This window comes from Echeneis naucrates, chromosome 9, assembly GCF_900963305.1.
Source record: "Echeneis naucrates chromosome 9, fEcheNa1.1, whole genome shotgun sequence".
Taxonomy (NCBI): Eukaryota; Metazoa; Chordata; class Actinopteri; order Carangiformes; family Echeneidae; genus Echeneis; species Echeneis naucrates.
Window position 1 is genome coordinate 22,966,494 of NC_042519.1, and position 13,254 is coordinate 22,979,747.

At 41.5% G+C, this 13,254-nt stretch overlaps 1 protein-coding gene across 2 annotated transcripts in view; it reads left to right on the forward strand.

Moving 5' to 3' along the window:
- Positions 1-13,254, forward strand: part of cfap299 (cilia and flagella associated protein 299) — a 63,806-nt gene that overhangs the window by 16,377 nt on the left and 34,175 nt on the right. Inside the window, exons 4-5 of one of the 2 annotated variants that reach the window (XM_029511456.1) lie at positions 652-679; positions 1,948-1,966. The exons of the other annotated variant lie outside the window; for it this stretch is intronic. Coding sequence (XP_029367316.1) covers positions 652-679; positions 1,948-1,966 — 47 coding nt within the window. The remainder of the gene's footprint in view (positions 1-651; positions 680-1,947; positions 1,967-13,254) is intronic. 2 annotated transcript variants of the gene reach the window in all.

Consider the following 13,254-nt stretch of genomic DNA (forward strand, 5'->3'; position numbering starts at 1 on the left):
GGAGGGATTGTACTCGGCATTAGTCTGCAGGGAGTCATAGTGTTGACACACTTCAAATAATTCACTTCCAAGATGCTGGACTACAAAAAAAAAAAGAAAAAAGAGTTTTGTCTGACCTCCATTTACCTGCCCCTTTGGGGATTGCAATTATGAGATCACATGAAGTGCACGGAGGGGAGAAGAGGTAGTAACCAGAAGTTTTCCCCCTGGATGTTCGCTGTGTAAACACCGCCATGCAAAAAGCCCCGCTCTCTTTCAGTCTTTCGCAACTTCAGCCACACGAAAGATACAACTGCAGCTTTTTCCTTTCAAATGAACCTCCAGTGAAGCATGAGGTGATTTAGAATATCTCTTCCTGTGTACAGGAAAGAGAGCCAGAATAAAAACAAGCCAAATATCATCTTGTGTATTCCCAGCATTGTTTTGCTGACAAGATATTTTTCCACCTCTCCTTATTTTTCATCTTAAGAGCTTCCTCCGCTGAAAAATTGGATTGGGATGATGTTTGTTTTCCTTTGAAGCCCGCTCTGTTGAAAATTGAACCCACATTTGTGCACTTAATACCTCCTCTCTTTGAAACTGTTTAAGTAACAGGTAATCTTAATACAGTTCGACGAGGCTTGACCTCGTTGGTATATTTACATTACACAGATGTATTCCAGACAACATTTGCACATGTGTGGACGTACAGTAAAACATGTGCTGTATCTTATTTCATCCATATGTTACTTTCGTTTTGTATATTATCTCCGTTTCAGAATATTTTAATTACAATTTTCAACTTTGCATCAACCCATGTAGAATTTTTGTATATATTGTTATATCTGCTATTCTCATTTTAATAACTACATGCAGCATGAAGGAGCTGGATGTGGTGTGGTTTTTCACCCTCTTATCCCTGCTTCACCTAAAATCCTCTTCACGAAAGTGTCAAATTACTCACGTCGATCTTCGATAAGGTTCAATAATACGACCACCCGGCATCAGAAGGGATCTTTCTCACTGGTCAAGGTGAGCTTTCTGAAGGCCTATTGAAACCCACGACTCAAGCTCCTATCTGCCACGCTCGTCAAACCTGAGGATCAGTGCTGCTAACACGTTCCAGGTCCTCATCTCTGCACAGTTTTACTGCTCTCTAATGCGAAGCAGTGCCGGCTCCAACAAGTGTTTTTTCAATTCTTTTACGTTTATATTTTAATGTTTGCACATTTTTGTTGTTTTAAGCATTTCAAGGCTTCGTATTTGACACAGTTTGTCAGTTTATTAGAAGTTCTGACATTCATTAAAGGACGTATTTGTGGTTTTAAAATCCAAATGTAATTTAACGTCTCCTCTCTGAGGCATCTAGTAACAACAGATCAGTGAGCCAATCAGATGAGAGGCCAGGCCTGGTCCTGTGACTGTTTTGTTCTGTGATCACAAAGATCAGGAAGCCCTGATAATCTAGAGTATGAAAGTCTAGACCTGCTTTATAAATGAAGACCTTTAGATATCAGGGGACCTTTAAGTCGTCTTTATGTTTGCCTTAACAAACCCATAAACCTCTAAAAAATTATTATATTATTAAAATTATTAAACTCCTCCTCCTCTGCACAAGTTGTTCTGTAGGTGTAATTCTATTTTGTTTGATTGTGTCTTAAACTCTTTATTGTCATTGTTGTAAAATCCAACAAGAGTTTACACACACAGTCTCGAGTATCGCCTCCTTCATTCATCATAAAGGGTTTCATCATTGTTGTGAAGGATGGTAAGGACACAAGAAAGCCATCCATTCTGGCAGCACAATGGAGGAGAAGAGAATACTTAAAGCTGACTTATTGGCATTCCTTTAAATGGAAGACATATTCATTGTCATCTTCCGCCTCATTCATCAGAGGTGGGGGGGGGTTGGAGTTGGGGGTCACTCTTTTGTCCTCCTTTCATGTCATGCTCGGCCTTTCAAGTCAGGTTGAAATTACACCTGTCAGTTAATACGCTTGTCAGGTTATTCTGTCCCTTCTGTCCTGCCCTGAACGTTGTCACAAAAGATTGATAGCAGACGTGACTCTTGATGAACAGAGCTCATCTTCCCTTTGTGTGCGGTCCCCAAACCCCCCCACCTCCGCCTTCTTCTTGTTTCCAGCCCTTTAGGGGAAAGGCAAAGACATATTAGGGAGCGAGGCAGATTCTGCATCCAAAGCTTTGACTTGGAGACATTTCTTCCTCTGGTTTTTTTGGGTCTGTGGTGGAAAGAGTGTAATAAAAAAGGCTCACGAGCAAGAGAGCTGTCATCTCCTTCTCAGACAGTTACTTTATACAGATATGACGTGATGTCCTTGAAGAAATTACAATAAGAAATCAGACTTTGCAGCTGCGGCCTAATACATTTGATACATTGGGTAGACAGGTCTGCATACCCGTCTAATGAATAGCTTGATTTATAAACTCGCGATGACATACAGGGATATAAAGGTTAAGGCCGTAAGTGCTAGTTTTATCGGACTGGTCTTTTCTGATTTATTTTCCCCGACTAAGCTTTCTGTGCTTTGCCTCCATTGTGCTTTCACTTCCCCGGCCCTGTTGCGAAAGCTACCCCGCTGCCAAAAGTCGCACGCAAACAAAAGCTGCACCTGGGCAGCTTTGGCTTTATTTGCACTGGGTTAGAAGTTAAGTTTTTTATCAAATCCAGGTCACACCTGTGCAGGATGCCTGAGGGTGTCAATTGTTGGGAGGTTCACAGCTGAAACAGAAGGTGTGCTCGCTGCCACCACCCACCCGGCTCCATGTTTGTTTTCAGTTGTTTGTTGAGAGGCTCCGATGGTGTCAGTGTGAAGTTGCAACACATCAGACTGATGTGAAGACGGTGAGCAGCCCGTAGACATGAAGCACCGAGTGTAACTTCAGGCAAAACCGATAGAAGACACAAATAATGTCTTTGGGAGAGACTAATGACTGAGAAACAGTTTAGATATAAACAGATGAAGATTATAGATTATAGAGTTTTAAATGGATGCATAGATTTGAGTGCAGGAATGCTCAGAAATGCCATGAAATAAAAAAAAATAAGATAATTATTCTTGTTGTTCATCTGAATTCATTTAAATCCAGGATTCCCTAATTCACATTATAACTGCACTCATTGGAATGTTACATTATTTGGATAAATGCTGTTGAATCTCATGGTTTCATTCAGTTTTGCTGATATATTGTTGTGGAAGAATGGCACTGGATGTTGCTCACTAGATGGCACCACTATAAACTGGTGGTGCAGAGATTTCTAGAATTCAGAGGTCACATCCTTGGACATTTCTGGAATAATCTCTTTGTCGTGACAGAGAGATGGTTTATAATGCGTTGGAAATATCCGAGACTTGGACTTGGTGTTTCACTTTTAGTTTTTTTACACAGTTGGTTTACAAGAAAACAAGCAGAGTTCGACTTTATTGTTATAACGTGAATAATGTAGAAATAAAGTGGTAGCTGAATTCAATAGATTGAGCTGTGTGCTTCAAGGCCCTTGATGGTTTTTGAAAACACTCAGAAATTTGAAAAATTACATTTAAATTGTTTTTTCTTTTTTTTCTTTTTTTTTAGATATTCCACAAAGCAAAACCACACTGATGTCAGACTAGTAGTATGAGATGGTCATGTTGCAGTAACACGAGGTTCACTACAAAGAGAGCCATGACAGACATGATGATTGATGATAACAATATATTTAACCTACCTCAAATGTTGTTGAATCACTTTTATTCAGCCACAAATAACTTCTCAAATGACTGAAGCATAATGCACCTGAGGGTAAATGTCGTTCCTTTCAAGAAGCAAATAAATACGTTTCTCCTTCGCTGAGTAAATCCATCACTCAGCCGCTAACAAGAGGGAACTTCATTAAAACAATGCAGCTGGCGAAGCGCCCTGTCATAAAGAGTGAATGAGTGTGTTTGCCCCCAGCTCATTCTCAAGCACCGGAGCTGTCACAGAAGTCAGTTTGTTGTGTCAGGAGTGAAGAACAAACCACAGGGAGCTGCATGAACTTAGAACAATAAGAACTTTATAATATGACAGTGTATTAAGTGTATGTCAGTGCTGCGGACGAAAAGTGAGGCCAAGGCTGAAGCACCTTTAATGTGCATTCTATCTAATGAGCATCAGGGGGCCACTGCACTGGTTAGATTGTATTGAAGTCTATGGGAAATTGTCCCTCCTCCTCCCTGATTTATCACCTCAGTAAACATTTTCCTGATGAGTTTGGTCTCAGTCTCTAGTTTCAAGTCTTCACTACAACACGATGTTCACTTTTTAAGCGATTGGAGGAAAATAGAACATGAAATAGGGCCAAAAACGGCGACCTGGGGGAGAAAGTACAGAGCAGCTTCACCTCCTCCAGCAAATATGATTTCTTCTTGTTAAAAAACAAACAAACAAGAAAATAACAAACTGAAGGTGTAAAATGGCAGAAACCTACTTTGGGTTGTCACTTGCACTGCACCTTTAAAACACTTTGGTAATCAAAGCGAAATGGCGCTAAGGGCAATAACAGAGCAGTAAGCTGGAGAGTAAGGCCGAGCAAATCGAGGGATATAGTGTAAATGTAAAGAATGGACACAGACATTATACCAATAAAAATATACGCCATAAATAAGGACAATTAGGGGGAGTAGATGTCATATAAGAGCAATAAAAGGACAATACATGGACAATAAAAAAAGGACCTGTCGAAGCAAATGAGCAAGAAAACACACCTAGATTTAAACCCATATGGTGTTCAGTCAACGTTTGTTTTGTAAAGATGCCAGGAAGGTCGTCGCACAAATTTTATAATGTCGTAAAAAGATGAAAATGCGTGTCCAGATGAACATATGTAGGCTGTGTCCCCAGTGGAGTGGAGCCAGTGATCACAGTTATATAATCTGGGCCTGCGCACACTCAAAAAGAGTAAACTTCAAGTTGAGCAATAGTGGGATGGTGGTGATATATTTCTCTGCAGTTGCATGCCAATTTGAGATTCCTTCACTAATATTGCACCTGGCTCTAACAACCAGGTTCAGTTATTATACATAACATAGTACTAGTGAAAAGAATAGAATTGTTTTGTGGAAGCTTTCCATGTTTTACCTCAGATATGATATTGCTACAGAGAGTATAAAAGCTCTTTGTTCATTCAGATATGAAAACACACAACATAACAGTTAAGTAAGCTGTGCAGGCCTTTTCCAAAGGGGAGCTGTTCTTGTGTTTTTCCATGGCTGACAGTCATAGATTTGACTTATTTTACACGTAAGAAGAGCGCAGCGTCTTATCTTGTGTGCAAAGATCCCGAGTACGTCTGCTTTATCACCTTTAATTTGACTATTTTGTCGGACTAATTTGACTTTTCAGACACGATTTTTCAGTCTCCCACCCTTTCAGTTGAGGAATTTAGCTGGTTGGCCTGCGCTGTGTGTCTCATGCCCAGAGGGGACATCCTGCATAAAGGAAGTGTTTGTCTTTGGTCTGTGGACCCAGCGAGTTCTGTATTGATAAGCTCCTGTCGCTATAGATAATAAGGTGGTCAGTCATGCAGCCCAGAGATCAAGTATAGCATTGAAATTAAAGAGGAATTCCCAGCCCTATTGCGTTACAAGCCATGTGTGTGTCCCCACTGCCCGGTCCCTTTGTCCTTGTCATGGCCAGTAAAAATAACAATGGCAAGTTTGATTTCAAAGCAGCAGGACCAAGGTGGACAGGCTTTAGAAAGGAAAGAGTCCTGCAGGGCTATCGGATGACCTTGACTTGAATGGTGTCACAGAGTTGTGGAGAGGTGGGGAGAAGGCCCCAACCGTTTGCAACCATCTATCAAGTGGACAAAAAGGAACTTTTGTCTGGAGAAGCAACCATTGTGATATTTGAGAATCAAATAATGAGCATGATTTTTTTTTTTTTTTTTTTTACCTCCTTGACTTGATTTTACCTGATCCAGACACAGACCCCCCCTCCCCAACATGATGAATCCTTAATGACCCTCAGTGAACAACTTAACTTAATCTGATCTGATAACTATTACTGTGGCTAAATTATTATTTTTTCCCAGCGTTATGAACTGAAATACTCAGGCTGCACTTTCTCACAGTTGCGAGTCCTGAGGAAAACCATAACACCGAGCTGTGAAATATTACTCTTGGCTGATTACAACATGTACATTTCATGGTTAGTGTCTTCATCTATAAAAAGAAAATGGATAGCCAAAGCATTATGTGTTATGTTAGTCCATGCAGCCAACATGGCAGCTGTGCCCCGTCTCTCAGTGCACCATATCTGCCACTGAGGGATTTGGGAAGGAATGAGGAAAAGAAAAATTAAACTCACGTTGTATAAAGTCATCTTTTAGAGCTCTCAAAAAGTGGCAATCGAAAGATAATTAACTTGTGAAGTTACAAAAGCCAGATCCAGTGAGAACACGCCGTGGGCCATTTGGAAGCCGTTTCGGGGTGGATGAAAGGTTTGTTTACCTGTGAAATCACACATCACAGTCAACGTCAGACCTATCCCAGAATGCAAATGGCACTGCTCACCTCACTGTTTTGCCACTGAAAGCCCAGATAAGCCTCCGCTATAATGATTTCTTCAGAGTCCCTCCCTCCTTGTGAACAGCTGCTATTGTCCAGAGACATTGCCCACAAAAATGTGACCCCTGGACCATTTTCAGAGCAAATGAAAACTGATACACTTAATCTAATCTCTCAGGATTTTTTTTTTTTTTTAATTCATTGGATCGGGAAGACATTTGGGCTGTGAAGCAGGAAGATGGGCAATCACATTAAACTGTCATCTGAGCATCAGAGGAAGTCTTGCATTAAGTCCAGACCATCTGGGACTCTGGATAAACTTTGATTTCTCTTGCCACTCGTCTTTACAAACCCTCACTTTGGATGCAGTTGAAGATTTATTTGAAGGCAGATTATTGAAGGGATTACTTTACTACTGTATATTAAAATCTCCTAAAACACAAGCAGCAAAGAACTCACAACCTGGAACCTGGAGATTCCCACAAACCTGTGATTTATATAACTTTATTATATCCCAGTGTAATTTCCTCAAGATACACTATGAAAGGATTTTACATCATCAGAAGGTAACAGTTTTGGGTGCATGTGATACGCTCATTTGTCCAACACTTTGGCTTTATTGTTGTGCTTACTGATTATCCTTGTTGATATGCAGCAGTATGATGGGGATATTGTAACATAACATTTTTACAGTGGAACCAGCTCCTGCTGTACTCAACCTGCTGTGGAAAATGGCCTATTGTTATTATTATCATTGCTTAGATTGGCTTGGTTGCACAGATATCATCCAATCTGACAGTTTGACGAAGAGAAAATCTGAATGTTCAACTTTTTAGCAGCTCTGTGAACATACAGTAACATACAGGTGATTATTTTTGTACCACCACAACACCTGCAGCCATACATAGTAATTTTAGGTATTTGTGTCCAGTTTGTCACTTAGTTAGTGACTCCAGAGCCAGTTCATAAAACTTTAAAGTTGAAATTACAAGACACTTACTTAAAAGCAGAGATCTTTGAGATAGCTGCTTTAATTTGATCCTGAGTCAGTTCACCTCCAGCTGAATTTAGCAGAAGGCCGATGACATGCAGTCCCTGTTCAAAACAGCTTTCAATCCAGTTTGGCCACATTTAAGCTTGAATATTTTCCTTTGACACATCAAGGTCGTCAGACATTTGATATCATCTTGTGCTGCGAGGTTAAAATCATCCATTCCTGTAATCCATCATTATTTGCTGCCGTATTATCTTTTGCATTCCTTTCATTTGCATTTTTCTCAGATTTGTGAACCTTGGCATGTTTTTGCTCTAACTCCTGTCCGTGTATCAGAAAGGAACTGGCTGCATGTGGTTGTTAAACAGTATGTTAGGGAGGACTGAACATCTGTGTCGAATACTACCTAAAGGTTTCTGGCTTGTCCCTGGAGGAATGTGCACCTGCCATGAGCAGGCAGTGTTTTTCAGCCTTTGTGTAGCAGGTCCCACATTAAAACTGCTTCCATCTTTAACAGAGTCACTGAAATGTCTTTACGTTGACAATAATGGGAAAAGGACGTACACAAAAACAACAAAAACAAATTCCGAGGCAGCAGAGGATGTGGTTTTATTGATGCGGCCGATGCAGCCATACATTTCCGCCTTTGTTTACATTTCTTTTTCATCCCGTCTTTATTACAGCATCGCTCTGGATTTTCCTCCAAAACAGTGATTAGCTCTCCCCAGTTTGTGTCTGGACGCATCGTCCTCCTGGCCTCCCACTGGGGAGGGAAGCCAAGGGTTACTCACAGGCTGAAGTCAACTTGTGAGACTCATCTGGTGTGTGAGGCTGCAGGTGTGTGAGCGCAATAATATGTCTTTTGAACAGCCACTTTAACTACTGTATCCTTTTTAAGTAAGAAAAATACCTCTCAGGGAGGAAGTGGCACAAATCATCCGTTGAGCTAATGCTTCATGGAAGAGATTTAAATCCAAGCTATTCAAATAACGTAGACAAGGCTGTTTTACGACAACATATGTTGGAAATATGGAGGTTTGTGAGTGAAATTAAGTAAAAGCAAACTCTTATTATCTCTTTTAAGACTAGCTCTACTTGCCCGAAAGCCATTTTTTAAAGATGTGGCTCAACTGCAACTCAGGGCCTCTCAAGACCAACTCAAGTCAGTTTTTGGGGATCGGGCGTTGAATGTGAATTAAATGAAGTGAAGCATTTTGCTGTTGGCTTGAAGCTACAGCTATAAAACCCCGACTTGAGTCAGGGTAGTAACCCAATCTGACCCGATCGTGACTCCGGTTCGTCTGAGCTCGAGCTGCTGGGCTCTGGGTTGATTCCTTTAAAACTTGATTCCTGATGCAACTTCATCAGAAAACTGCTCAAAGATGCCATGTTCAGTTTTTTTATCTCATCCTAATTGGTAACTCTGGTGCTGTTCGTCGGGTCCTGTTGCGTCCCGCAGAGTTCCGGTCAGGCATCCAGACTGCTGAAAGTCCAAAGGAATGTATCTTGGCTCGTATTATTGTAACACAAACTTCATACAGTTAGACATTCTTCAGTAGTCTTTTTTTCACTAAAGAAGAAACTGAAGCCACCATGATACGTTTTCTATCTCCATCTGATTAGCAGCTCCAAAGTCAAATGTTCAGCTAAGTTTTGGACCAAACCTGGAGGGATCGATTGTGTCCTGTGGGGTCCAGGAGGGCTTGGGTCCGGTATCCACCCTCTACTTCCAGTCGATATCTAACTGGGCTCCCAGCATCCCTAAAGCAGATCTGGAAGCAGCTCTGCAACGCCACTCAATCAGGTTTATTCTTTGATCAGGCTAAAAAGGTAGCCCCTCCCCAGGAGAGATGAACGAATCCATTTATGGTGAAAACACTGAAACTCAACCTGGGAATCCAGCTAATGCTTATCCGCTCTCAGCAACATATGGAGCACATTCTTCAGAATCTTCTTTGTGTTATCACTACACTCTGGGCTGCTTTGGCTGTGTATTATTCCACCTGAGTAAATAATGGACAGCATCTCTCTCCTGCTTAGAGCAGCGCACATGTCCACCAGAGGCGTCCAACCAACGCAGCCCTCGGCCCCCGTCTGCCGTCTCCGCTCGTCTCCGGCCCTGTAACAGTCACCTCCCTCCCTGCTATCTCAGAGCGAGTCCAGGAGTTTGTGTTTTCGATTTGTATCCTGAGAGACCAGCTGCTATTGATGGACAGCTTCTCATCAGGTCAATGTCAGCGTGTCTCTCTGTTTCCTGCACACAGTCCCGCTGAAATGCCAAAGAATTGAGCTCATGGTTTAACTTTCAAGCGTCTAAAAATCTAGACAGGCCAAAATTCTCAGCATATTTTCATGTCATTGTAATGCATATTAACACATGTATGAGGTTCAGGCCAGAGAGAGATGCAGATGGTTCAAGTCTGTTAACAAATACAAGGGATTTTAAATCTGTTACATTTGAGCTACCTGCTATAAAAGAGAGGAAAATTCTCTTTTAGGGTCTTCCATAATAAAATTCCTTAATCATGTATGTCATCCAAGCACTGTACCGAATGGCAAGAAGCACATTTTATTTGTCTCTTAAAAGACAGAACTGTTATAAGAAAAGACTTAAAGAAAAGGTGCAGTTTTATTTCTTTTATGTAACAAAGAGGAGCATTACTGAAAGGCCACGGTGCTTTACCCAACCAAGTGTCGTAAAACAAGAACAAACACTAATTAGTGTAGGTCGTGTAAAATGAATCACACACTATAAATCAAATTCACAATCAGTGTGACACTTAACACTGCTTTATGTCACATATAGGTGTTGGAACTGATAAACGTGTTTGTTTCCGTGATCTTTGTTGGAGGGCAACGAGAGCGAAATGTGCACGCCTGCATTTGTCAGTTACGTAATATGTAACCTATTTATCTTATGTCAGATTGTGACCTCTCAAAACGTGTTTGTGATCTACTTTCAATTCTTCAGGATGGCTTCATATCACTTCATACTCAAGTGGTCAGACACTGCGGTACAGCGTTGAATTGTTGTTAAAGAAATATTTAACTCTCCTCTTTACCCACAAGATGTCATCTAGTTGTTGACTTAGATTTAAATCTTGGTTGTTTTTACTTAAGTCTAGCTTTGGCTACTTAGTTTTAGTTTTTTTGTTTTATTACAATTATTAAAGATATATATATATATATATATATATATATATATATATATATTTTATTTCAACCTTTACTAAAAGTGCTAAATCCAGAGTTAATCTTTTTCACTTTCTGGTTCATTCAATAGTTATGAAGCTAAAAATGTCCTTGCGTGGCCCCAATGCCAATAACACACGGCCAGATACGTTCACATGTTTTAAACAGCCTGTCAGAATCCTCAAAAAGGAAGTCCTGCTTTTTCCGGCTGCGGTGACATCAGCTTGGTTGGAATAAATAGAGGAAGAGCTCGTACATTAGCATCAGATTATTTAGACTGAGCCAACGAGGTGGGAACATCTGCCCAAAGACGCACACATCGCACAACACATCGCACTCCTGCCCACCTTTGACCAGTTTATTACAGGAGCATGTTTCTGTCTGCAATCCAAACCACACATACTCACAAGTATCCAAACTAACATTTGGCCACAGGTACCACAGCGGACAGCCAGAAATCACCTGCTGCTTTAGCTATGCACCCAAGTGGCCGGTCCAGTCGATAATCCTCCAAACTGCAGCCAGAGCTCCCCGGTCTTTGTAGCTGAGGGCTGGTGTACCCCCCCCATCTCTGTGTGCCCCATTCCCGTACTTCCAGCTCGACTTTATTTATCAGTGATGTATTTCCAGCCACCATCTGGCCCAGCTGATATCACAGCGGTGGCCTGGTTGTAATATGGATACCCCCCCACCTCCCCTCCCCTCGTTTATCTTATCCCCTATGACAACGTAACAAAACAAAATCTGCTCATATCGTCTTAGTCTATCAGCCAGCAGAGACCAGGAAGACGGTGAAGAAGAGACGCATGTTTGCACTACCAGACATGCAGCGCTGCTCTTATTGCTTTGGACACTTTCAGTTTGTATAGTCTCAAACCGCATGCTGCCTTTTTGAAAGTTATTTCAGATCCATAGAAAGCAGGCAGAGATCAAATGAAATCACAGTCTCTATTATTCTTTTCCTCTTGCAGGGCTGAACTGAAGTGCATTTCATGGTTTGAAAAACGCAGTAAAAACACTGAATTCCTTGTGCTGGAGTGTGACAGCCGGCGATTGCAGGAGTCTGATGGCAAGCCCAAAGGGGGAGCTTCTCAGCAGAGCTGCAGGCCAACTAAAACAGAATCATGTTTGAACACCTATTTCCACTGGGATGGGGGGGTGGAGCTCCGCGAGCTTTAATCAGGATCTTAAAACAGGCAGGCCTTTGATAAAGACTCAGCTCGCTACATTTATCTTGTTCCTCTGAAGGCTGCGCTGGCTTATGTCATCCACTTTGATCCTACTTTTCTGGAGCGCGGTGTCGGACGTATCTCTGCTGCCGATAACTCACTGGTCAAGTTGTGATGTAGAAAAAGAAAAACCTAAGACCCATAGCCGCCCCCAGCTCCCCTCCACCCGGGCCGTACATGAGTGTGTGTGGTATGTAGTACCTCCCACGTTTTTTCTCCTTCTTCTTCACTTTCCTCTATTTTTTCTCCTGTATGGAAACAGTGCCATTAATTTTCCGAGCGCTGTCATAAACATCACCTCCTGGTTAAAGAGGAGCCGTGACAGGGTGCTGCCCCACAATGTGCGAGGGCAACAATATTTGACTTGGACGTGTTCCTGGTGATGAGGCCAAAGCCTGTGAGCAGGCCTCTTAGCAGATGTCACGCCTGAGTGCTTTGGAATAACGCTGATAGGAGCTGAGCCGGACTGGACCGTGCCCACGACGGGCTTTAATCTGTGCATCAGAATTCAGAGCACACCGCGCCGTGGCACAACATGTCTTCAGCAACGGCCCAACTTACCGTGCACTTCAATTCCCTCTAACAATCTGCCTAATTCACACCAAGCTGCCCTCCCTGAGGCTGACGGTTTCTGTCCTGACCTGGAAATTATGTCTTAGTGATGACTTTGAAAAGCTGAAAAAACAAAAAATAAAAAGAGTATAGCAGGTTATTAGGTCAACCTTGACAAGACTTATGCAGCTAACTCTGCATTAAATCCTCCCTTCGGGAACAAATGAGACACCCGCCGACACAATGCACTGCCGTTCATCACGTCACTGCCATGTTTATTTTATTTTACACTTGAAGTTAAAGTGCTTCAAAAATGAAAGAATCGACATTGCTGGACATTTCAAACTAATTTAACAAAATTAAACTTTAAATAAATAAAACAACTGGCAATATACGCTCTATTAAACCAATAAATCAAATAAGATGCTGACTACACTTCTGATAAGTCTACTAGTCTCTGATTTTGGTCTCAACAGAGTCAAATCTGACGTTTCCCTCTATTGTTTTGTTTTTCCAGTTTCCAGTTTTGTTAAAATAACACATTAATCAAAGCAGATGATTTCCACATAGTTTTAAAGACAAACCCGAGCAACAAACACAAAAACTGGACTTTGTGACCTTTATGAAGGGGGGATTCATTTCAGGATTGTTGCCTTAGACAACACTATCACGCAATGCTGCTCATTATATTTTCATGATAAGATGATCTTGGGTGAAATCCAGTTTACTACACCAGAATCATCTCCCCAAACAATATGGA